This window comes from Sparus aurata, chromosome 20 (genome assembly GCF_900880675.1).
Source record: "Sparus aurata chromosome 20, fSpaAur1.1, whole genome shotgun sequence".
Lineage (NCBI taxonomy): Eukaryota > Metazoa > Chordata > Actinopteri > Spariformes > Sparidae > Sparus > Sparus aurata.
The window spans coordinates 27,779,696-27,805,375 of NC_044206.1; the positions used below are offsets into that span (position 1 = coordinate 27,779,696).

General features: G+C 46.2%; 1 protein-coding gene across 5 annotated transcripts in view; it reads right to left on the reverse strand.

Annotated features, from left to right (window-relative positions):
• The window catches only part of ankfn1a (ankyrin repeat and fibronectin type III domain containing 1a), a 69,839-nt gene that overhangs the window by 23,126 nt on the left and 21,033 nt on the right, over window positions 1–25,680 (reverse strand). For 2 of the 5 annotated variants that reach the window (XM_030400959.1, XM_030400961.1), the window contains 7 exons: window positions 16,680–16,805; window positions 13,064–13,262; window positions 9,167–9,377; window positions 4,550–4,744; window positions 3,439–3,552; window positions 2,299–2,396; window positions 1,095–1,185 (listed from right to left, as the gene is read on the reverse strand). In XM_030400959.1, coding sequence (XP_030256819.1) covers window positions 1,095–1,185; window positions 2,299–2,396; window positions 3,439–3,552; window positions 4,550–4,744; window positions 9,167–9,377; window positions 13,064–13,262; window positions 16,680–16,805 — 1,034 coding nt within the window. Of the gene's footprint in view, window positions 1–1,094; window positions 1,186–2,298; window positions 2,397–3,438; window positions 3,553–4,549; window positions 4,745–9,166; window positions 9,378–13,063; window positions 13,263–16,679; window positions 16,806–17,346; window positions 17,662–25,680 lie in introns of those variants that run through there. The other 3 variants (XM_030400963.1, XM_030400964.1, XM_030400960.1) reach the window with 3 other exon arrangements.

Genomic DNA, 25,680 nt, shown 5'->3' on the forward strand with positions numbered 1-25,680 from the left:
GCTCATGATGCTCATATAGTTTCAGTTTAATCAGGTTTGGCTGACGTTGACTTGTGATGAAGTTATTTTAAATGAAGGAACAAACTCTCCACCGCTGCTGCTGCTAACGAGTGTAACGAGTTCATCAGAGCTGCGTCGGAGTCTTTCTGTGGTCACAGTGAATCATCGGATGGTTCTCTGCTCTGTTCTCAGGTTCTCGGGTTGGGAACATTGGTTTCATCTCTTCGTCACGACTCGCTGCACATTTGAGTGCTTAAACCTTGAGCTGTGTTTGTCTGCTTTGTATGGATGTGTTGAAGTGTGTGTGTGTGTGTGTGTGTGTGTGTCAGGAGCAGAAAATGAGTGGGTGTTAGATTTAAATAGGCAGAAAAAGAGAGCAGAGCCTGAAAACATAGCTGCATCTCTAAAGTGCTTGAGATCCATCAGTCCTCCAGTGGCTGTTAAGATATTTCACACATTAACAAAACAATGTGAGGATTCATCGTCAGGCCGACGACAGAAACAGTCTGTAACACGTTCTCACTGTTTCTGTCTGTCAGGATCGATTTCACACTCGACAGGATTGTTCCTGAGGATCCACTCTGGTGCAGTTTGGACATGGTCAATACAAACATGTCCCGAATAAATATGAACGGCGCTCTGTGCAGCGACGGGGGCGTGGCTTCAGCGCTCTGGCTCACACCTGATCCGTCTCATGTAATCTCGTGGGGGAAGCAGACGTAAACAAACCGAGGTCAGCACAGTGAAAACACTCGCTGTACGAACACCTTGCAGTGAGGTGAAAACAAAAGCAGGAGGTTAAACGGGTCAACGCTGGTTTTCTACTCGTCAGTGAGACCCTGAGGGGAGATTATACGTTTCTGTCAACAGTAGCATGCTAGCTAACATTAGCCTGGCATCACCATCAGCAGAAGTTTCAGGACCAGACTAGATATTTTACTCGTGTGTTGGACCAACAGAACAACAGTGTCATCACTACAGCGAGGCCATGAAACAGATTAAACAAGTTATGATTCCTTCATAGAGAAATGTCACAGATGTTTGTCTCTGCGGCAGTGACGACCGGCAGAAACACAGCAGGAGGGTGAACTCACTGGACGGAGCTGCAGATGGAGGCAGGGAGGAGGCAGCTGGACCCCAGCCCCTCATGTTATAAGCCGACACTCGGACGTAGTAGAGCCGACCCTGAAATGCAACCACAAAAAAAACATCTGTTAACATCAAGACATTATTTAGGAGAAAACAGGCATATATTAGCAAAAGTATACGGACAGGCCCGTCACCAACACGAGTGACGGACCTCAGTGATGCTCTGGTGTCCGACCAGGACCAAAACTCTGAAACCAGAAGAACGGAGGACATCTATAACTGTGGTTTTTGGGTGTCCACATACTTTTGGCCATATATTTTGCACTTGTATTATTGCTCTGTGTCTTGTGATCACTGTGGAACACAGCGGACTGTACTGGCTGGACAGTAATGAGGCTTTTCAGTTCAGAATCAGGTTACAAGTCTGACTGAATGTCTCTGGAGTTGTTTTAAATCTCGTCTTAAATGTCATCTTTACATGGTCATTTAGCATCTCTGTGGTGATTTTGTGTCTTTGACTGCTGTTCATATGTGTTCATCTGTAGTATCACGTCTGCTTGTGCTCAGTTGTCTCTGGAAGGTATCTTTTTGTCTCTGGTTGTTTTGTGTCTCATTCTGCAGGCTCTGCCTTTCACTGTCGTCGTTTCATAAATCAGCGCTGCTCACACTCACACCTGAGACGTGAATCCTCACTCAGGACATTTATCGTCTGAACTCATTACACACCCACAGAGTGTCTCGCCCTTTCCATTCGGGCAGCACGTTCTCTTCTAAATGTTTTCAGGGCTGTAGTTGAAGAATATGAATGCCGGCCGCTGCTCTAAATGGCAAACAGCAGATTCACCACAGTCAGTGTATTTATGTGGCAGGCAGTGATTCACAGACAGCTTCCACTAAACTGCCCAGCCTTCAAATGTCACTGCTGCCACTCAAACACATGACAGCAAAGTTACTGGGAAGTGGAGAGACATGATTATCCCAAAACATGTCTGAATCCATGTGTCGCTGCTGTGAGGGAGGCTGGCTGTGTGTTGGTGTTCTGAACACAAAGCTGCTGTCTTCAGAGAAGTCAAACACTCTTTTGTTTAATCTGTACACAAACACCAGCGTAACACAGTTTGAGATTCATGTTGGAACAATTTGTCAGCTTTCGAGGAAATGATGATCTGTTCTGAGAGGAGAGAGAGTCAGGAGTGAAGCTGCTGTTACCGTGGTGAGGCTGCTGATGATGCACTTGAGAGTCTGAAGATTATCCAACACCATCTCTCCGGCGAGCAGCGAGAAATCCTTCAGGCAGCTCCACTCCACTACACAGACACACACACACACACACACACACACACACACACTGTTAACAGTAAACGCTTCTCTTTTCATTACTAATCAATAGTTCCTCCTGAGATGAGGATATTAACCTTCTTGCTGCCTCCAGCTCTCTTTTATTTTCTTTCTCTCTGTGAAGTTTGTGAGAACCACACTTCATGTTTTCTCGTAACTGTCTTTGTGAAATCCCACAGTCCCCACATCGTTATCCATAATACACGTTACATTACAAAACGTCTCAGAGCTCCACGAGGTGAAGTGGAATCACCTCAATCATCCAGGTGAAGCTGTGATGTTGAGGACAGACAGCAGCAGGAAACATGATGAATCCAAACTGAGTTTGACATCAGAGCTTTTGTTAGGAATCATTTGGTATCAGTATCAGAATCATAGCTTACGTTTAAGTACGGACAACAAAACGAGACAAATCATAAGAACCTCCACATCACACATATAATGTTTATCTGCAGCAGATCTATATCCACTCTTATGTGTCATATTTCAGCAGTTAGGAAGTTAATTTAGGCCAACTGTCAGTAACTCAGAATGAAAAGACGTCTCTGCTGTGCACCAGCACGATGTGTTACTATGACAACAAGCAACAACTGCATAAAGCTGCTCATTTCTTCTGTTGTGATGGGTTTGAAAGTGGAATATTAAAATATAGTTACAGGAAACCCAAAAATAAAAATTCAGTGATTACAGCTGAACAAACTGAAGTAGGAGACCAAAGAAACATCAACGTCTCCAAACAGCTCATCTGCAGTGATCACAGTCTGCAGGAGAGAACACATCCCTGACTGATCTCAGACCAGATTTAACCCTTTGGGGTCGAGCTAGTTTGAACACAAGCTAACCCTCACCCCTTCAAAATAAAATACAATTTAAAACCCAAGTGATTTGAATGAGGAACTCTGATGTAATGGCGTGATGATCTCGACCCGCTGGAGTGAAGCCGAGTATCTGATGTGTATGTTCTGTTCAGGGTTCAGTATGTGTTACTTGTGTACTTGTGTGTATTAGTACCTCTGTATTTGGTCACCACGGTGGAGTTGAGACACTGCGGCTCCTGGAAGGTGACAGTCAGCGTGGTGCTACTGCTCACGCTCAGACGGACCATAGACGGGGCCTCCGGGGGACCTGAGCAGGGGCACAGAGAGGCGTCAGCGTGTATGTCAAGAGCCTCACACTGTGGTTATCAGCTGGACCACTGCTGGTTCTGATCGTTTGGAGATGCAGCAGCAGATCTCAGGTGTTCACTTGAAGTGACTTTGGATCAGAGATGAAACCTGTCAGCGTCTCTTCGCCTGAGAGGAGACGAAGCACTCGACAGTCTGATGGCCTGCAGCCGGAAACCAGGACGTGAAAATGCTACGACTCTGCTTGACTTCCCATAACTCCACCTCCTCCTCCACCCTCCACATCTTTGTGTAGTTATCTCTTCATGTCTCTTTTGTCTTTCTAGTCGTTTTGTGTCTCTCCTCCTCTCTACCTTCTCCTCCACCTCCACTCTCATGAACCCCGCTGAGAGACGACACTCGTCTCGAGTTTCCTTCCTCACAGAGTCATAATCATCTCTCACTTCATTACTGAGGAGCTCATTACATACATACAGTCTGAGGAGTTTTATGATCATATTAAACTCAGATCAGTAAATCCTCAGCGCTCAGTCTGAAGTCCAATAATGAAATAACACAACAGTATAATAAGTATTATAACACATCGCAATTATCATAGGAAATACACACACGAGTTGGTAGAATGCAAATACATTTACTCAAGTACTTGACTGTGGTACCAGTGTGTCCACGTGGTTCTGGTGTTGGTCAGTCCTCCACAGGGATCAAAGCTGTACAGTGACAGTGAGTCTATGAACGGCTGATGGTTTCATTACAGATCATCACATTCTGTAACCTTCATTAGAATAACCCGGTGAGGCAGAGAGCTCGTCTGACACATGGAGCTGTTCCTCTCATAATCACAGGTCGTGTCTCACCTGTAACCTCGTGTCTGCTCCAGTTTCTGCAGCTTCAGCTGCTCGTTAGATGAATGTAAAACATGGAGCACGTGCTGAATGTTTCGAGGTCACCTGTGACGGACCTGAGCCATCAGATGTAATCACACAGAGGCGACTCACGTGCGTGCTGGAAGCCCGTCCTCATGCGTTTGTACAGCTTGCTCCTCCACTCCCAGGCTCGCAGCTGCTTGTCCTTGTGGCAGGCCTCCAATGAGAGGCCGTCTCTCTGCGCCTGAGCCGCCAGGTCCGCCGCCCGCCGCTCAGCCTCCAACACCAGCGAGCTCAGGTGGGCCTCCCGACTCTCCACGCTCACGACTGCAACAGGGAACAGACAGTGAGCGCTGCAGTGAGACCCGGTTCATGTGAACGATCCAGAGTTTCTTATTGATCATGTCTTCAAAATCTGATCAGTTACAACTCGCATCATTAAAAACCTTTAAAAGAAAATTAATTTTAGTTTCTAGTTCTAAAAGCGTCTCATGATTGAACAAAGTGTCCGTGTGAGTCTGTGAAAGAAACGCAGACGTCAGCGTGAAGCTGCTCCGAAGGATTAAAACTGCAGCAGGTCCGGTTCTGAAGGACCGGTTCAAGAACTTCTGGTCAGTATGAATCATTGACTCACTGAAACATGTGGAGACAGAGTCCAGATCTTTGTCTCATCAAACAAGACCGTTTTAGATTAATCGTCCTTTATAGTTTCTATTCTTTTATTCATTTCTAATTTTGGAGTTATTTTTATAAACTGTTTATATATAAATTTCTTCTCTCTCTTTCTTTTTCTGTTTCATCACTTTGATTCCTTTAACTTGTAATTTGTCAGACTGACTGTTTGTTCTTGTTCTAACCTCAGACGAGACTTCGCTGTTCCACTGTTTATTTAAAGGTGCTGCAGAATAAAAGTGTTCTATATTCTTCTTCTGCTTCTTCTTCTTATTATTATAATCATATGTCTACATCAGTGTAATGAATAAGCATCATATTGTAAAATCACAGAGGCCTTAGTATCGAGTGTTAAACATGATGTAGTCTGAACACGACACGATGACAGAACAAACTGCAGTCAGTCTGATCGGATCAGAAGCTGCAGAGCAAACAGAACCCTACAGAACTCTTCCAGCGAACACATTGGACTCAACAAAAAGCCTGAAGCAGTGCGTGTGCCTCTTCTCCGGTCAGGTCCAGCTCTCAGAACCGTTGGCTGTGTCTCGTTAATGAGGGAAAGAGTCTGTGGAGGAGTGAAGCTGCAGGTTCAGCTCGGTCAAGGCCGGCGAGGGCCGAGCTCGGCCATACAAAGAGGACTCGCTGCAGCGTCCTCGTGAGAGCCGAAAGAACAAATCGAGGCCAAACCGACGTAAACAGTCTGAACCATAAAAGGACCAAGACTGCAGGGAGCTGATTTTTTCACACCGCTCGTTATATGTTGAGATATTTAGTTCAATTAAACAGAAAACAGCCAAGTCTCATTAGAAAACACACAACTAGCTTCAAAATGACTTAAAAACATTCTGACAAAGAATTAATAATGTGAATGAGACCCGTCTCCACTGATGCTCCATTCTCTGTTTACCTGATGTCAAACTTTTAGAGATGTTGACCACATCATCATCATCATCATCACCATCATCATCATCCATCACCATCATCATCATCATCATCATCATCACCATCATCACAATGACAAATAAATGAAAACACAGATCATCTACATGTGTATTTAGTTTCTTTCCTCCCCAGTCTGATGTTACAGAAGGAAAATAAAACAGAACAAGCGACCACACAGTTAAATACCTGTCGTATTAATGCTGTGACTGAAGTACAGCCTGTGGAAACTGCTGCCGTGTTATCTTCAGCTTTGTATCCTCATCAGCAGTAATTGTTTGTTTAATTAGCGGCTCTAATTATCTGCTGTGAAACAGGTGTTTGTGTCAGCGTCCACTGCTGCACTGAGATAGTGAGTGTGTGCAATCTGAGATGTATTCAATCAGTGGAATCTGCTGCAGAGACTCAAACTGAATGGAGTTAATTGTTAGTGGCTGATGATGAGATTGTTGCTGCTGCTCCACAGAGGAGCTGAGCTGCCTCGCTGGACTGATCTCCACTGACAGAACCCAGAAAACACAAGAACTAGCTTCGAGCTTTAAGTTGAGCTCCAGACTAAAGATAACGACTGACTAAGAGGTGTGGACCGTTGTGACCAGACCAACTGTTGAATCAACGAGCTTACATCGAGGCAACGACATAAAGTAAAGAAACAACCGTCTGACTGGTGCAGCCTTTCAATCATGATGCATCTAAGAATCCATTTTTCCCTTAATGTCTCAGCAAACAACACTGTAGAACCCACAGAGTTCTGGTGATGCTGAGACTGAGTCTCTGGTTGGAACCAGCAGCAGTCGCATTATAAACCTGGACGTGTCACTTCCTGCTCAGCTCGGCCCATCAGAGCCCGGCGAGCTGCTAACGGCTGCTAATTGAAAAGGCCGTAAATTAACAGGCTGCTGCCTCACACAGGAGCACACTGTATGACTGAAAGGTCCAAACATAGAGCCAGCGGGCCCCAGGGGGCCTCTAAACACACACACACACACACACACACACACACACACACACACACACACACTCTCTGTAAAGATAAGAGCGCAGATGAAATGTGCTCGAGTGGATGATTAGTCGTAATTAATTAGTTGTGATTGTTTCACAGCTCTCATTGATCTGACGAACACTTCGTTCAACAGTCAGAATCATCAACACAAATATTAACGACGGAACAATTAAATCAGCTCAGAACGAAACCACTGAGTCCTGATCACTGAAGACGTCATGAGCAGTGTTGGAAAACTCTAAATCATCTGACTGATGATTAAAATGAATTCATTTTAAAACTCTGACTCTGATGCAGAATGTAATCTGTAAAGTAACTAGTAACTAAAGTTGTCACAATATTATTCTAAGGGTTTTCATCCCCGAGCCTGTCAGAGGTCAATCTGTGTACTTTTACTGCTGTGACTTTAAGACAGCAGGACACACACACACACACACACACACACACACACACACACACACACACACACACACAGCTGTCAGGCCCGGCTGACTGATTTACTTGGCACTTGAGGAATGACATAAACAGAGAGCAGCCGGCCCCAGGAGGGAAAACAGCGGCAGTGTTTACTCTGTGTTTGTTTACAAGGATGGGATTGTACCGCCGCCCAGAGTCCAGGCCGCTTGTTTGGAGAGCTCTCGCCGCCGCGGCCCCGCGGCACAATAAATCACTTAGCTGTAATTGCCCCGGCGTTACATGCATCATTGGAACAGTTAAACCATTAAACGACAAACCTTGTTAAAGCTGTTCGGTGGGGAGTCACGCAGGAGGCCCGCTCTGTAAAGTGGCCACTGTTCACACACACACACACACACACACACACACACACACACACACACACACACACACACACAGTGGGGGCTAATGGGGTTTCAGTAGTAAGGTAAGAACCACCTGTCTTTAAAGGGTTTATGGAGGACAACCAGCGGACTGATGGAGGGAAACTGAGTGTGCGTGCTTGCGTGCGTGCGTGCCTGCGTGCGTGCGTGCGTGCGTGCGTGCGTGCGTGCGTGTATGGAGGGGGGATAGCGGGCTCATTCAGGTCCACATAGAGGAGACCCAGACTGGGACTGCAGACACAAACACAGACCCTGTCTGATCCACAGCGTCTCACACACACACACACACACACACACACACACACACACACACACACACACACACACACACACACACACTCAGTGTTTGAGCTGAACTGGTTTCATGTTTCGGATCGTTCAGGTAAGAAGGTGAGAAAGTGTCAGAACAATGAACCCGTTTGGAACCTGTTCAGCAGAACATCTTGTTTTAGTTTCTGTTATCTGTCCTTCACATCACACCTGGAGGCCACTGGACTCATGTGGACGCCACCGCCGCGCTCATCTGCTCGCCTCTAAATGAGCTTCTCTGTCTAAAAGGTCAGGCCGGACAGAACCAGCCCGTGGCGGCTGTCTGAGCCTCCGTGAGGACGCCGTTTGATCAGCACCGGAGCTGATAAAGTGCCAGAACTACAGACGGGAGGATCCGACCTCACTGAAGAGTCCTTCCAGCCTGTTGTGATGAAATTGGGTTCATTGATGTTCACAGAGATCATTAGAACATGAACTCTACGTCTGCAGCTGTGAGCTCCTCACATCAGTCAAACTCTGTGACAACAGGTGAAGAGTCAGGTGAGGAGGAAACAATCCGTCCACGACTGATCAAACAAACTGAACAGCTGAACGGGGGAAAGCTGACAGAACCGGCCACATGCTGCTAGTTGGAGTTGGATCGGTCAGCGAGAGACGCTGCACGTACAGGTAGCATCTGTAGGATGTTTCTTCATTTGAATCAATCAATCAGAAAACAATCAATCAATGATCACCGAGCGAAACAATGTGAAGAATACGACTGACTGAACACCTGGACTAACAACTCATCAATAATCTTTAAGACCCAGAAACAAAGACGCGACAAACAGAAGATCACATGTGAGAAGCTGAAACGATGGTGATAATCAATAATCTGTTAACAGCCTGATTGATGAACGACTCATGGGTTCAGCTGTACGTGTATAAACTGTCAGGTAGTTTAATTTATAATAAAGACTCATGTTTCAGTCCGGTACTGGAGCACTGGACTTCAGTACCGGACAGTAGCAGCTGTGGTGTACTCACAGTGTGGACTCTCCTTGCCGCCGGCCTTCAGCAGCAGTTTGGCGATGGGCGTGTTGTTGGTCATGATGGCGATGTCCAGCGGCGTCAGGCCCTGACTGTTGGGGGTGTTCAGGTCCAGCTCGTCTGCTGAGAACTGGTAGAGGAGGATCTGCACCGTGTCCAGGTCCTGCTGCTCCACCGCCTCGAAGATACAGTCACTGCCCTGCATGGTCTGAGGAGAGGACAGGGGTCAGAGGTCAGAGGTCAGAGGTCAGAGGTCAGGGAGAGGCAGCAGGAAGCTGATCTGTGTTCAGTTCTTCACACAGCCGTCACCTGACTGTGACGCAGGTAAATGATTTGAGTTCAGTCTCCTGATCCGACTCTGAAGGAGGGTCAGTCTGAGGTTTGAATCATCTCCACAGATTTAAAACAGAACTGGATGTGGAACCAGAACTGTCTCGTCAGTCTGACCCGTGGACGCGTCTGTTAGCTGACCTCGTGTCTCACTGGGAGCGTTCAGAAGCGTCACGTCGGCCTGACGTCGTCGACTTGCTCAGATTGAGATGTTTGTGCTTCTCCTGTGGCTGAGAAGCTGTGTAGTTCAATAGTTTGGGTCATTTGTCTGTTTAAGTGAGTTCATTGATGATATTTCTGACTTAGTTGCACTCTGGAGCCGAGTCAGCACCTCGTGTCTTTATTCTGGAGATGGACCAGGGGCGGACAGGCCATCTGTGTGTTCTGGAGAATCACAGAACGGCCGGTACTCGTCAGTTTTTTTGGTTTTTTTCATGTTAATCTACTGTTTCACACTCCAGACCGGTAGGTGGCCACAATGCGTCTTTAAATTGGATGCCAGCCGGCAGCCGCCCGTGCCCGCCAGCAGTGACGGACTGGTAATCTGGAATTGCAGCAGATGCCGGAGCCCTCGTGGGCCGTTTGGGCCGGCCGACTAATCAGAGAGCGGCATAAAAGTCGCAGACATAAGGCCTCAGGATCACATCTGTCTGCCCCCTTTCAAGTGTCAATACTGTTCTTATGCTAAATGACAACCAAATTTCTCCAATTGGCTCACACCAATTACGGCAGCAATCTGATCAGTATTTATATGCCACACACGAGTCTCTGTATCACAGTCATGGTGACCCTCTACAGTCACAAACTTTCACATCAGTCTGCATTGTTTTGTAGCGAAATGTCTTATTCACATTTTCAAATATGTGCATGGTTTGAAATAAAACAAATCTACCGGCAATTTTTTATTTGATTATTTGTTTGCTAAAGTTAAAATGAAGCAATGCCTTCTGGGAGTTTCAAGACTGAATCGAGTAGACCGCATCTGCGTGGTTGTTGGAAGCTGGAGATTGGAAGTTAGAAGTTGACTGCGATTAAGCTAGCAAAAACAATGAACCGAGGCATCAAGCAACTCAAGGGGGGAGCGGAGGAAAAGAGAGAGAAATCTAAGAGAGCTGAAAAATGCTGCAAACTGACTGATTTGTTTTTAAAATCAAGTGCAGCTTCAGCTAACACTAGCGCTAATACTGCTAGCACTAATGTTAGCAACACAGCTGAGCCAGCACACCAGGGAGAAAGACAGGACAGTGAGGAATACTAGCCAGGGGAAATGAGCAAGAGGAGGATGAAGAGGTAGACATGGATAAAGAATGATGGTTTTATTATGGAGCGGCTGGCTGATGATTTATGAATTTGTTTTATGCATTGGGGTTGTGCATTGATATGTCCATGTTCTGGTGCAGTTAAATCTATCTATCTAGCTAGCACGCCATGCATCAAAAGTTCTCTCTGCCCCCCCCCCCGCGCTGGTGGGCCGCTGGTGGGCGGATATGCCAGGGCCGTTTTTTGTTCCCAGTCCGTCACTGAGATGGACCGTATGTACTGCGCTGTCTGCTGTCTGACTTCCTGTCTGGTTTGATCTGCTCTGTGCAGGTTGACCCTGCGTGTCGTATCCACGAGCTAAGAGACGCCGCTGAAAGACACCACGGTGAAGCTGATGGAACAGACGTGTTGTGTAGAAAGGGCCGCGGTCAGCTCCAGCGACAGAATTGTGGCCGTGCTGTGAAGATGAGAACTGTACGGAAGCCCTGAGGGTCAAGTGAGTCATGTTTTTTTCTGGTGATCTGCTTTCTAACACTGGTCCATCTATTTTCTCCACTGTGTTTACCAGCTTGGGATCGTTCTTAATTCATTTCTGTTTTTTAAAAAAAACAACAAAATTCCATTTCTTCTCTGTTGGTCGAACATGTTGGAACTGGAGATTCAGTTCCAACAAGTTCTACAGAGAAAAACAACTTCTCCCAATTTGATTTTTCACAGGTTTTACAGGCGGAAAACAGAATCCAGGTATCAGGTCATAAACACACGACACAATCCAGAGAACGGATCACCAGAAAGATGAAGTCTCTCTGACTCCTCAGGGTTTCTGTAGATGTGATCCAGACTAGAACTGGACCTCATCCATCATGAATGATCCCTGGTCAACTGTCATATTACAGGAAATATTTAATCACTGTGCTGCACTCACCTGGTTACCATGGTTACCAGATGAAAGCGCCCGAAGAACACATTTGATTTCTTGACAGTTCAGACTGACCACGTTAGTGTCCATCAAGTTACCATGGGAACAAGCAGGAGAGCGAGGGGCGATCTGTAGTAACTCTCCATCAGCTGTGCTGGAAATGTCCCGACCACTCGGTACCAGCGCCTCGTTCAGCCGGTAATCGTCCAAAGAAGAACCAACGAGTTTGTTTTCACGGTCACGGCTGGAAAACGCTTCAACGTCTGGTTTGAAAATGTCCCGTGGTTTCACGTTTCTGTGTAAATGTATTCAGACCTCAGCTGATATGAAACGTTTTGATGCTCGGGGTGATTTACAGTGCGCTGCCGTTGACTGTCACTCATCTTCATTGTTTCAGAACCACATTTGAGGGAACACTGAAAAAAAACCACGTGTATTTGAGCTGATGGACGACTGGCTGCTCACACAGAAACAACAAACTGAGGTTGTTTTCTCACATTTCTCACTGACCCTGTTTAACTGAGATCATTTTGACCCCTCTGGTTTGCCGTTGATCTCAGAAGCATAGTGCTCTTTGCCTTTTGTTTTTTCACTCACACTCTTGTACATCCCTCCTCCCCCAACAGCCTCTCTGTCATGTCTGCTGTTGTGACTGCTCTGTAAATGTCAGCACACACACACACACACACACACACACACACACACACACACACACCCGTCACACATGATGAATCTCAGCGACCAAATGTTTCTCTGGGCAGCAGGATGGACGTGATGATGGAGGAGCCAGGATGAAGAGCGAGAGACACCGAGTGTCCTCGAGCAAGGCACTCGATCCTCCCCTATAATCTACTGATCGTCTGTGAGAAGAACAACCGCCGCCTGAAACTCTGCAGCGGCTGGAGGCGGCGGCTCAGAGATGGAATTGAACATGTGACAGACGGAGCGTGGAGGCTGTGCAGACATCAGCGTTAACAGAATTAGTGAAGAACTTAACGAGATCTTTATTGATCGTTCTGTCTGACACAAAGCAGCTCGGCAGCCTCGCCGGGTTTCCCCGACATGTACTGTGTTCTTTCTTCTGAACACGGTGAATCATCGAGACCCGTTGATGACTAACACGACTGTTCCCAGACGATCAGTGAGGAGACACACAGGTTTATTATGTTCAGTGGAAGCGTTGAAACCAGAGTGAAGTCTGACAGCTGATGCAACACTTTCTTTAAATCTAACATTTTGGTTACCGACTGTTTTTATGTCACATGGACTCATGTTGTTGGTGAACTGACACTTCTCAGATGATTTGATATGAAGCATTATTTTGAAAGTGTGTTTTCCATGTTTTACCAGTGACTGTTTCTTCCCGTCCTCTCCCGCTGACTCACCGAGGCTTTGCGGAGGCGGTCCGTCTTGCCGAAGAAGTAGGCATCTTCAAAGGAGGAGGTGCTTCCTCGTAGCTTCTCCGACAGGTTCCTGTAGAGGCGCTTGGCGGCGCTCGGGGAGGCCGGCCCACCGGGGCACTTCCTGGTCTGGGACAACTGCAGGTTCTGCATCTGCTGGTTCATAACACCCGGGAGGCGTCTGCTGGGATGGAGGGAGGTGGAGAGACAGGTGGAGGTTAGAGGACTGTGATCTGTGGATCTCCATCAAAACATCACAACTGATCTGTTTAATACAGTTAGAATGATTCCTCTGAGGTTTTATACATCAGCGATGGACTCAAAGTGTTTCAGCGTCAGAAGACTTCACGGCTTCATGACTGTCCGCCTGCTCGTCTCTCGGCTGCCTCAGCCGCGACACTGTCACCACAGATTGCTTCAGTTTTTCATCCAGCAGCTGAATGACCCCGTCGCCCTCGGCCATCGCTCGTTCTCTATATTACACTTGGACAAATTCAACATGTCACTGAAATGACAAGACTGTCAAAAGAGGCTCCTGTTGGGGCTTTGATGAGGGGAGGCAGTGGTACAGTAACAGCATCAGTCGGAGCCACAGGCCTGCTGGATGAACCTGAGTCACCACGTACAAACACTGATGTTATTGATTAATGATCAGTCTTACGTCACGTTGTTTCTTCTGTGTTATGCATCTACACAGTACATGAGGAACGAACATAGAGTCACTTCAGCTGACTGACAACCAAACAACCAAACAACCAAACAATAATGGTGACCCAACCTATAATCCCAAGGTACTGTAACTGACGCCTGTGGTGACGGTTCTGTGTCCGATCAGTGTTCTGAAGTGATGTCACTCCACTGTAGCAGCTCCAGCTCGACCTGTGACACCATCAGAGCCGCAGGAACCATCCACAAGTTCTGACAGAGGTGAAACAAGAGCCGGTTGAATCAAGCTGAGCCGCGTCTATCAGTGATTTTAGTTTGAATGATCCAAAGAGTATGTACTGATCAGCCCTGGGGTCGATTAAAAGGATCAGATCAGACTTCAGTGACGCCCGCGGGTCTGGACTGGAGGTCTGAGCGGGAGGAACCACGACCCGACAAACATGGAGGCTGAGACTGGAGTGATATCAGTCAGAGGTGAAATGAGACACACAGGACGCTCGATGCTGCACAATCAACCTCACTGACGTTTGAAAATCAGACCGAGCTGCTTAAACAAAATCTCTAGAGATGCACCGATCGATCGGCAACCGATCGCAATCGGCCGATAATGCCCCTATCGGTTTCGGAGTTCTCAAAATAGATCACATCAGGCCGATCAGATGACGTTTAAGTATAAAGACAGTGCATTAACTGCATGCAGGGAGGGAATTTCATGGCCGCTGTTGCCCCGCACTTTGGCCTTGATGCAGCGTGAAAATAAACTCATCGTACGGCCACAGTGGCCTCTGTGCCCCTGGCCCGGTCAGTGTAGCGGGCTTGCCTTTAATTACAGCCACCTGAGTGCACAGTAGTCACTCACAGTAACTTCAGTGAGTCCGCGGTTCGCGCAGGTGGAGTCTCATCATCACGATGATCTCACGTGAAAGCCTCTCACACAGCAGCAGCGTCTCAAAACAGAAGAACGAAACTTACAGCACAGCGAGCGAGCGCAGCCGGTTTGATATGATACGTAACTGACTTATGTGGTAGGATTTAGTCCGGTAAAGTTGGAAATATATTCACAGATTCGAACTTCCCGGATCAATAACTCATAAGTGAAACCTTGTTAAAACACAAACTCTTTCCTACCGTAGTGAGGAAGACAACGAGCTACAACCGTATGTTAATCTAAACGAGCGTCTGGACATTAACTCTGGTCTGTATGGTCAGCCAGCTGTGAGACGAGGGCGCAGGGACCGTCTACAAAGTGCAACACCGAAAAGAGAAACTACCAAAAATATTCAGTAACTTCACTATTATTCAGAGTGTAGTGTCACCAAAATCACTCCACACATCAGTGGTCTCCTGCTGGTTATTCTACATGTTTTTTGTTTGGAATAAATGTGCTTTGCCATAATTTTGGGGAATTTCTATTTGGGAGAAATATTCAATAACACTAATATTCAGTGTGGTGTCACAAAACTCACCTCACCCTAACCCTACTTAACAAAAACTACTTTCTAATTTAACACACATTGCCTCAGCCTGCAATAAAACGGTGGTCAATTCATGATACTTTCTCATCTCCTAATTTTTATACTTAATAATACAATGTCAATGTTGTGTAAGAAGAATCATTAATTAAATATATGAAAGTTACACAAGACAATAATATAGAAGAATTTATGGATTTGACGCTGTGATCGGTGATCAGCAATATCAGGATCAGCAGATACTGCTTTCGGTGATCGGACCCAAAAATCCTGATCGGTGCATCTCTAAAAATCTCAATCTTTACCCCGAAGAGAAACAACAAGAGACTTTAAACTATTAAAACAGAACAAACTGCTTTTATAACTGTTACATAACTCACTGTTCAGTCTGACAGTGTGTGTGTGAGTGTGTGAGTGTGTGTGTGTGTGTCTACTCCCTAAAATATTCATATGGATGTTAACGAAGAGGAAAACAAATCATTCGTCACCCTCGTTATGTTTACACAGTTTACGTTCTAACGTAATGACACTAATTAAAAACTTCCGTCATGTTTTCAGTTAATTATCATCTTGATCTTCATCCATTCACACAGAACTCTGACCCACTAACAACCCGGGCAACCCGGATCAGAATATTCCCTTCATTATCAGAAGAACCCATTAAAAGAGGCAGTAATCTGGATTTTATGGAGGATTTAAGAGCAAACTAACGGATGTTTCTACACTCACATGTTCAAACTGTACGAACACACGTCACTGGTGTCTGAACGGATCGTCAGCTGACCCGACCGCACGCTTCTGCTCTGAACTCCTCCTGAAGCTTTAAGACGACGTCCTTAAAATGTCTGGTTCTGTCCACGACCCAAAGATCTCCGGTCCACTGTGTAAAGCCCTGCTCACACACAAACGTGGATTCATCCGCCGCTGGAAATAGTCCCCGACAGGCGCACTACTTCCTCCTGTTTGTCACACACAAACTATTTTCTGGCAGCTGAACCACTTTTATGAACCGAAGCTCAAAGTGTATTAAACCCCAGGTAACCATGGCAACAGCCCCGCTGCCACAGGTGCAGGCAGCAGGTAACCGGCTGGTTGAACCAACGATCAATACACTTTAAGGTCATAATGGTCCCTTTTACAGATCACTGGTTTGTGCTCTAATCACCAGTTTGAATTAATCTGTCACTTCAGTGGATGACTCCAAACACTACACTACCCATGAGCCTCTGCTGCTGTTGCTATGGCAAGGAAGCCAGTCAGAGAATCAGAGTACAGGAAAGAAACGAGACAGCTGAAGGTTCGATCAGGAGTCTCCACCTGCAGGTGTGTGTGTGTGTGTGTGTGTGTGTGTGAGAGAGTGTGTGTGTGTGAGTGAGAGAGTGTGTGTGTGTGTGTGTGTGTGTGTGTGTGTGTGTGTGTGTGTGTGCGTGTGTGTGCATGTGTGTGCATGTGTGCGTCCTCACCTGTCCAGGCTGAGTGAGGATCGGGGGATTCCTGTGTACAGCAGGGGCTTCAGGTCTTTAATCAGAGCATCTCCTGCTGGTCTCTGGTTCCACTTCTGAGCCAACCGAGAGATCTTACTGTCCGACCTGACACACACACACACACACAGACACAGACAGACACACACACACACACACAGACAGACACACACACACACACACAGAAGAACAGAGGGGCTGTTAAAGCTCCTGACTATAAATCCTCAGAGAGAAGGAGTCCTCTGCAGGAGGAGCTGTCAGAGACAGAAGAATGAAACGCAGCCTGGCTTCAGGACTCCTTCATGTCTTCGCCTCCTTCACTCTCCGTCTTGTCAAACTGTCACTCTTCTCGGTGTCGTCACGACAACAAAAACTTCACTGCAGCGAAAAGAAATATTTCATAAAGACTTCATCAAGCGTCTTCTGACGGACTCTGCTGCGCTCCGACTTCACGCTTGGACTGCAGAGAAAGAAACCCTCAAACTGGACCCCAGCGCACCTGAACGGGTCGATGATCCAGCACCACGACCCAAATAAGGACGAGACACCTGTCAGACACCTGTCAGACCCAAACCGAGGCAAAAAACTCTCCTCACAGCTGCTGAAGTAGATTAAAAAACTTTAACATTCAGGCAGCAGTAATACTCACTGCAGAGACCAACGAGGATCTAACCCAGCGCCTGAGTCTCCTCCGCTGGGTTGAACCGCTCTGTGTGCTGCCTCCTGGCTGCCTCCGGCTCTCTGGACCTCTGGATCATCTCCAGAGGGGGAGCAGAGACTCCGGCAGCCCCAGATGTGATGCTCAGTCCTGGCTATGTGTGAGGGAGAGTGCTCCTAACTGCTCCCTACTGTGGAGCTCCGGCTCACTGTGCTGAACACCTGTTCACCGGCGAACGCATCGCGACACATCGCATGTACACACACACACACACACACACACACACACACACACAGCAGCGAGCGAGCGAGAGAGGAGAGAGAGAGAAAGAGAGAGAGAGAAAGAGAGAGAGACAGAGAGAGAGACAGAGAGAGAGACAGAGAGCGAGGGAGAGAGGAGGAGAAATAATGAGATACGGATGTTTGAGAGGAGAGCGAGGCTGAATGTGTGTGTGCATATGTGGGGGGTAGTTGGTGATATGAGAGGCGCGCACACACACACACACACACACACACACACACACACACACACACACACACACACAATGGAGGAGGGGCCGCAGCTCTGAAAGGTCTGAGAACAAAAAGGAGAGCGATGGGAGGTGACAGAGAGGAGAGCGCTCGGGAGGAATCGAGTCGCTGCAGCAGATTCACAATGAAGAACAATTCAATAAACACAAATCTGAGTTTGAGGAATTTAAACGAGGACGTAATAAACTCAGCGCCATCGTCTGCAGCAGTCTGTGCTGAACACGAAGCGATGGTTCAGTGATGAAACGTGATTAATATTCTCTTGATTATCTCGATCAAATGTCACAAAATGCTGCAGGAGAGTTTCAGTTCCTGATGACCTGAGCTGGTTTCTCAGAGTCACTCATTAAAGGATCTGATGTCATCATCGACAGAGTCAGATATGATATCAACGACTCTGAGCTCGGTTAACAGACTGATACTTCTCTCATTTGTCTAGTTTCCACATTATTCATGCAGTCGTGTGAACGCATCATGAGATCTGATTCATCGGATAAAATCTGATTAACACACAAAGTTCTCTGGACGGCTGCACACTGTGGTTCTGGTTCTGTTGATGCTGTCAGAATGATGTGATCAGCCTGTTTTCTCTGCAGAACACAGTTTCATCAGTCAAGGGGCTCACTGTTGTTCACCTGAACGTTACGATCTTCAGAAAGAAACCAGAAACATTCACACTGATTGATTATCTTAATAGTAAACATTTTAATCGATTCATGAGCGACGAGTCGATCGACTGTCGCAGCTCTCGTGACTCTACTACAACTTGTTCTCCAACAGCCGGACTGATCGATAGTTTGGTCTAAAGCAGAATCACGTCGCCGGTTGTTTTCCTCCGCACCAGTCGAGTTTCTGCTCTTGAGCTCTTGAGCAGAATATCATGATGTCAGAGTGTTTAACCTCTGACCTTTATGACATCACATGTCGCCAAAATCCGGTCAGTTCATCCCCGAGATGTCTGAACCCAGTTTGAGGTGTCACATTCACAAACAACCAGAACACACATTTCAGAGGCTCGAGGATTCTGAGCGTTTGTCACGTGTCAAAGGTCAAACTGGATTCTCAGGTATCTCTGGACGACCGGACCGTCCCACCTGCTCCGGCCCGACTTTACTGCTCTGCAGCGAGCGTGGAAAACTACCGGCCTCACTGACCTCCACACACACACACACACACACACATATTTTCACAACTAGTTAAACACAAAGTGGATGAAGCGGTGTCAGAGGGTCGACCCATCTGTTCAACAGAACCAACCGGGTCTTCACGTTCTGTTATCTTCATGGTTTCAGGTCACGTGTTCATAAAAAGCTCGTTTCACACAATCTCACACAGAACTAACGACTCAAGACATTTGTAAAAGTGTGTTCATCGTGTGTGTGTGTGTGTGTGTGTGTGTGTGTGTGTGTGTTTGTGTGTGTGTGTGTGTGTGTGTGTGTAAGTGTGTGTGTGTGTGTGTGTGTGTGTGTGTGTGTTTAAGTGTGTGTGAGGATCATTTCAGTTCATCGGCTCTCTGAAGGGAAATTTTCCACAACCTGAAGCAAGTGGAGTGTTTGATTCAAATCATACAAGTACAATACAAAGACACAGGTAGGTGGTAACAGGTAGCATCAGAGAACAGTAAAGGTCCAGACCCGGTCAGTCCGGCTGTTTTTTCTCCAAATGTTTGTGCCTGTGAATCTCAGCAGAACCTGTGACCCGTTCCAGTGTGAGGCTGATCACCAGGCTGACAGCTTGTGGCTGATGACTGTTATCTACAGCTGACTGCTCGCCAACAAGCTGCACGACGGCTCGCCAACATCTGCGTGTTTCAGCTGGAAGCGTCCAGTGACGACACAACAACTCAAGTCTGAAACTGAGATTCTGATTTTACTCTGCAGACACGATCATGTCTAAGATGGTTTGGATCCAGCGGTTTAGACGATGACAGGTTCTCTTTTAAGTTCTCTGTTCATATTTCTACACTCAGAAATCTTTTGGATCAACATGTTCTGTGTTGACTCACACAAGCTTCTAGTTTGAGTTGTAGAGATTTTGGGTATGTGAAGTGTTTAAAGACAGAAAAAGTAAAACTCAGGCAGCAGTGAAACATTTCTGCTGTGAGTCCGTCTTTACTGAACTTCAGCTAGTAGACTTTCTGCAGCTGCGTGAGGACTCTGAGCTGCCGGAGGGAAAAATCCCCCGGGATGAAAGAACGCCAACAAACAATACGGCCGCGACATCACAAACAACTCCAAACAATGAATGTTCAGCATCCCGCCGTCCCTCTGTGGAGGAGCCGGGCTGAGCAGCCAGCGGCGGCTGCTGCTGCTCATTGGCTGCAGATCGCTCTGTTTCCATGGTTCCCATTGAAGACCAACAGGTGAAGAGGAGAGGCGGGGGGAGGAACACAAGAAATACTATGAAGGCTTTTACAGTTTCCTTCCAACATGCAGCCATTCAAATTCACACATTTGAATATTTGTGCTGCTGTCTGATTCTCTTCTTCATTACAGAGTCGATGCAGCGATCAGACATCGAGTCTGCTCCTCTACATGTTTTATTAAATGTACACTGTGTGATACAGTTAACAGCCCGAAGTCACTTCTCTACATGAAGCTGGAGTCTGACGGAGGAGTAAGACTTCTGTAACACTTCAGTTCACCCTGTTGGACTTCAGAGCGCTGCGGTCGGACAGTTTCATGTCCGTTATATCGACTCTGAGAAACATTAATGACTTTCACTTCCTGAAACAGCTTCGCTCGCTCTGCTCGAGGGAATTATTCAACACAGCCGAGGAACAATTTCAACATTCAGCTTCATCCACAGATCGACATTAGCTTTGCCTGACGCTAATATGCAATATTATAATTGATATATGCTATGAGCTACGTTTCACCGGGAGTCTAGTTAACTTTGATAAGAAGGTTTAAATCAGGAGATGGAGGAGCTGCAGCGACGATGACGGATGTCTGTGTGACATGTTAACTGGTTCACATAGGTGTTAAACTGTGTTTTATCTGTCCATCACCTTACGTAACCTCAGACAGGCTGTGCCACAGGTGAGCCGTGTTCACTGTTACTGCTCGACACACTCCAGCTGAGTGTGTTTGTCCTGATCTGTGCTGATAAACCAGTTTATTATGAGAGATGCTGCAGAACGAATCATCCTCTGCTCCCCAAACACACACCTTCTGTGCATCTGATTGGTGGAGGAGTTACTGTTGTCTCGGCACTCGTAATGACTCATCACTGTCAGCACTCGGAGTCACGATCCAGCAGTATAGCAGCAGTAGATATATCTACACAGTGTGTGTGTGTGTGAGTGTGAGTGTGTCATGAGAGAGTTTACGAGTGTGTGGGAGTTTTCCAGCAGCACCTCGGGGAGTGTGTGACTGCGAGGAAATGACTTGTATCAATCAGAGAAATGTGGCATTAGCGCCTCCCTGGGTGTCGCACGGCGGCTGTTCCCCCTCAGCAGCCAGCAGCAGCGCCGCAGATCAGACCCCGCCCTGCAACATGGCTGCCCCGCACAAACCGACAGGCCACTGCGACATCACAACTTCGCTTGTTTGTCGCCGCACCCATCAGCTGTTTAACCAGAAGGTTACATCAGCTCGAGAAGAACGACAGCGCCAGAAACATCATCTGGTTCAACTCGAGTGACGGCGTCCTCTACTGGCCTTTAACCACGACCACCCCGGTTACGTCTCATCACTGTAACCATGACAACCAAGATAACTTTTTCTAAACAGAACCAAGCAGCAACTCCAGGGCTGAAAATAACGTAAGAACCAAAACCTGCAGTTCCTCGAGTGGCCACCTGAGTCTGAGTTCTTTCACTCTCTGTTCTGACCCAACTGGACCGGAGTTCTGAGGTCTTTGTCACATGTGTGTCACTGAAACCAGCAGATAACAAAGTCTTCCTGAGAGAATAAATATAATAACTGTGGATCATCTGAAGATTTTAATCTAAACTGTAAATCCAACCGAACTGTGTGCAACATCTAAATCACACAGAAACACTGTGAGTGACAGAACCACTGCATATAAACTGCATCATGTTCTAGTTCTGTAGTTCTGGTATCAGTCTTTTACTCTGGTGGCTAATGACTCTGTATCAGCTGTTTATCTAATCATCTGTTGGGCTTGAAGTATTGTTCTGGTGCTGATTTACGCAGTGACATCACAGGAGCTGAGCTGCAGCGAGGCTGCCGTCATTCACTGGAAGTTACTCAAAGCATTATTGTTACGATTTAACGACTCGAAAGAGAAAAACCTGGTTTGGTGTTAAAAAGAAAAGCAGCACAAAAGCAGTTCATGTTGAGCTCAGACGCTTTCTGATGAGTCAGTCGTGTGAATTCATCCAGCTGCTGTTCTCAGTATGATGACGACTGTTACTTTCAGTTTAGTCACTTCCTGTCTGTGGAGATGTTGGCAGCGCTTCAGAGGAAAACACGTGGACAGAAAGTGTGAGAAGTGTCATTAGTGTCTTTAAACTAACTCACCTCACCTCTTCATTCATAAGAAAGGGACAGAATCCAAACGTAGCAGCAAAACCATAAAACTAGCTATTCATTAGCAAGAAGCTAACCTAGCAGCAGAGCTAAGTGGCATTGTTAGCTGACAGGAGTCCGTCTGGACCACAACGTCAGAAGACGACGGAGTCACTGAAATGAACAAGGCTCAGCTCGTCTAGACATCAGACCAGGACTGAACTGAACTGACAGAGGACTCAGTACAGAGGTGATTTACAGTACAGAGGTGATTTAAACCACAGAGGTGATTTACAGTACAGAGGTGATTTACACCACAGAGGTGATTTACAGTACAGAGGTGATTTACAGTACAGAGGTGATTTACACCACAGATGTGATTTACAGTACAGAGGTGATTTACAGTACAGAGGTGATTTACACTACAGAGGTGATTTACACCACAGAGGTGATTTACACTACAGAGGTGATTTACAGTACAGAGGTGATTTACAGTACAGAAGTGATTTACACCACAGATGTGATTTACACTACAGAGGTGATTTACAGACCAGATGTGATTTACACTACAGAGGTGATTTACAGTACAGAGGTGATTTACAGTACAGAAGTGATTTACACCACAGATGTGGTTTACAGTACAGAAGTGATTTACAGTACAGAGGTGATTTAAAACCACAGAGGTGATTTACAGTACAGAGGTGATTTACACCACAGAGGTGATTTACACTACAGAGGTGATTTACAGTACAGACGTGATTTACACCACAGAGGTGATTTACACCAGAGAGGTGATTTACAGTACAGAGGTGATTTACACCACAGAGGTGATTTACACCACAGAGGTCATTTACACTACAGAGGTGATTTACACCACAGAGGTGATTTACACTACAGAGGTGATTTACACCACAGAGGTGATTTACAGTACAGAGGTGATTTACAGCACAGAGGTGATTTACAGACCAGGACTATGAACCGGGGACAGAAGACACATCAGGAGAGGAGAGAGAGAGAGAGAGTATGATGACATCATCAGCATGTAGAGACAGAACATCTTCACATGTTACTGTGAACTAAGGATTGTTTTGGACAGAACCAGAGGTGACTGTGGAGACAAACTCTGACCCAGTTTGAGTCCAGACTGAATGAAGAGAGTCTGACGATGAGTTAACGAGCAGATGAAACTGGTCTGAGTTCAGTCAGAGACAGAAACTTGAGTTCAGACGTTGTGTGTTGTGATTTGTGGAAAAGGTTAGCAGGTATCTGACTGAAACACAGAAAATAAAGACGACTGTACAAAGATAGTGACACAGAACCACAGAGCCACTGCACAACGATGAGCTGAGGCTCGTCTGAAAACCTGTCCAAAGAGTCACGAATTGAACCTGACAGCGTCGTCAGCACTCCTCACTTCAGTGTGACCGTCAGAAAATGACTCAAGTGCAAAGGAGAAATTAACGATGACTCATATTTCTCTCACTCAGACTTGTCTGTTTGGTGTCGCGTTGCTTAAAGAAGGACGAACGAGGAAAAGCTGCAGGACGTTTCACGTGTTCTGATCTGTTTCAACAAGAACAGGGAAGATTTCTGTTTCCAGTGTTTTAACTTAAAGGTTCAAATAAAGTTTAACAAATCAATCAATCAATTAGTTCAAATCAAACTTGTGTGATGTTCTCAGATGTGAACAGCTGGACTGAGGCCAACATGTAGCAGCAGATGTTTGTGAACACATTGTTTAACTGATCCAACCACTGAAGAACCAGTGACCTCATCATCACCAGACTCCCTTAACAAATGTGTCAGTTTAGTGAGTTGTTGAGTTGGAGACACTTTATAAACTCTGTGAAACTCTGTCTCTGACTCATTCTGCATTATTTGGACCTTCTTGTTCATTCAGCAAATGTTCTACATGAACTTCTTTCTGTCTTTGAGTAGAAACATGGAGTCTGTTTGTCTCAGTGATGTTTATAAAGCAGGAAGTGACATCAGACTGTAAGCTATCCACATGGATTGACTTTAATGTCTCCCATTAACATCCACATGGATTGTTTTAATTAAATGTGAAAACTATTACGTTTAAGGACTCGACTGTCAAGCACTTTAAACCTTGACAGAAGTCAAGACGACAACTAAACTCTGAAACCTGATTTATAGGATAAATGTAACAAAGACAACGGGAGCTGTGATTGGTCAGCTTGATACATGAAGGACACACGACTTCCTGTCTCGGCTCTGAACGTGAACTGTGACATCACTCTGACAGACACTGAGCAGACATTTCTCACAAAGACATCAGCGCTGCAAAACTCCAGCTAACATTTACAAACTAATGTATTTCAGTAAAACTCAACGTGATCAGACAACGTGCTGCATCGACCAATCAGACACAGTCCTCACAGACGCTGAGCAACGTCCTCAGCTCGCTGTGACCAGAAGATCATGGTGATCATCATCCAGAGGTGTGAAGTCTCTCTCAGTAACCTGCTGGCAGTGTGATGTCATACTGAAGGATCTGTAACTATGGACCTGGTCCTGGATCTCTCTGGTGCAGCTTCAGCGCCGACAGCAGGAAACAACAAAGCTGTTAAAAGTGGAGCTTTTCACACAATGCAGAAAATAAATGCCGGGCTGAGAGTTAACAGAGCTCTCTGCTGGTCTCAAAGCTGCTGACAGCAAACCTGAGCTGCACATAATGTGAGTATCAGCCACATGATGCCTGAGGGGAGCGAGGACGAGAACAACAAGTGAACACAGCTCAGGAAACAAACGAGCAGCAAGGACGTGATCCAGAGAGTCCAGCAGGGAGGAAGATTGCTGCTCTTCTCTGTGACGCCTGAATGTACTGGTTCTGTCCGACCAACAGTCCAAACCCAGAATACATTCACTAAAAGACAGAAACTAGTTCTCCGTCAGTTTCCTGCAGCTGAATAATGTTTTAATTATTTCAGTGTCTGCGAGCAACCAGTGTGTGGAGAGCTTCATGAACTTTCTCCGGTTGTGATGATGTGGAGTTAAACATCAAGTCATTCAATTCATATGAAGAATGTTTCACAGCTCAAACAACAAAGTGATGTCTTTTCTTGTCACAGCTGATACAAACTGAATGACGAGTTGATGTTTACAGTGAGAAAAGAAAAGTATTAAAAAGTGACAAGCCTTTAAATGTAGAATATTTTGTAGTTGTAATTTCTGCATCACTTGATTCACTCGTGTCGATCAATTTACTACAAAACAGCTGAAAGAAAAGCTGCAGAGAGACGATGAGTCAGAAGACTTCCAGTCACGACTGATTCTACTCAGCTGTGTGTGTGTGTGTG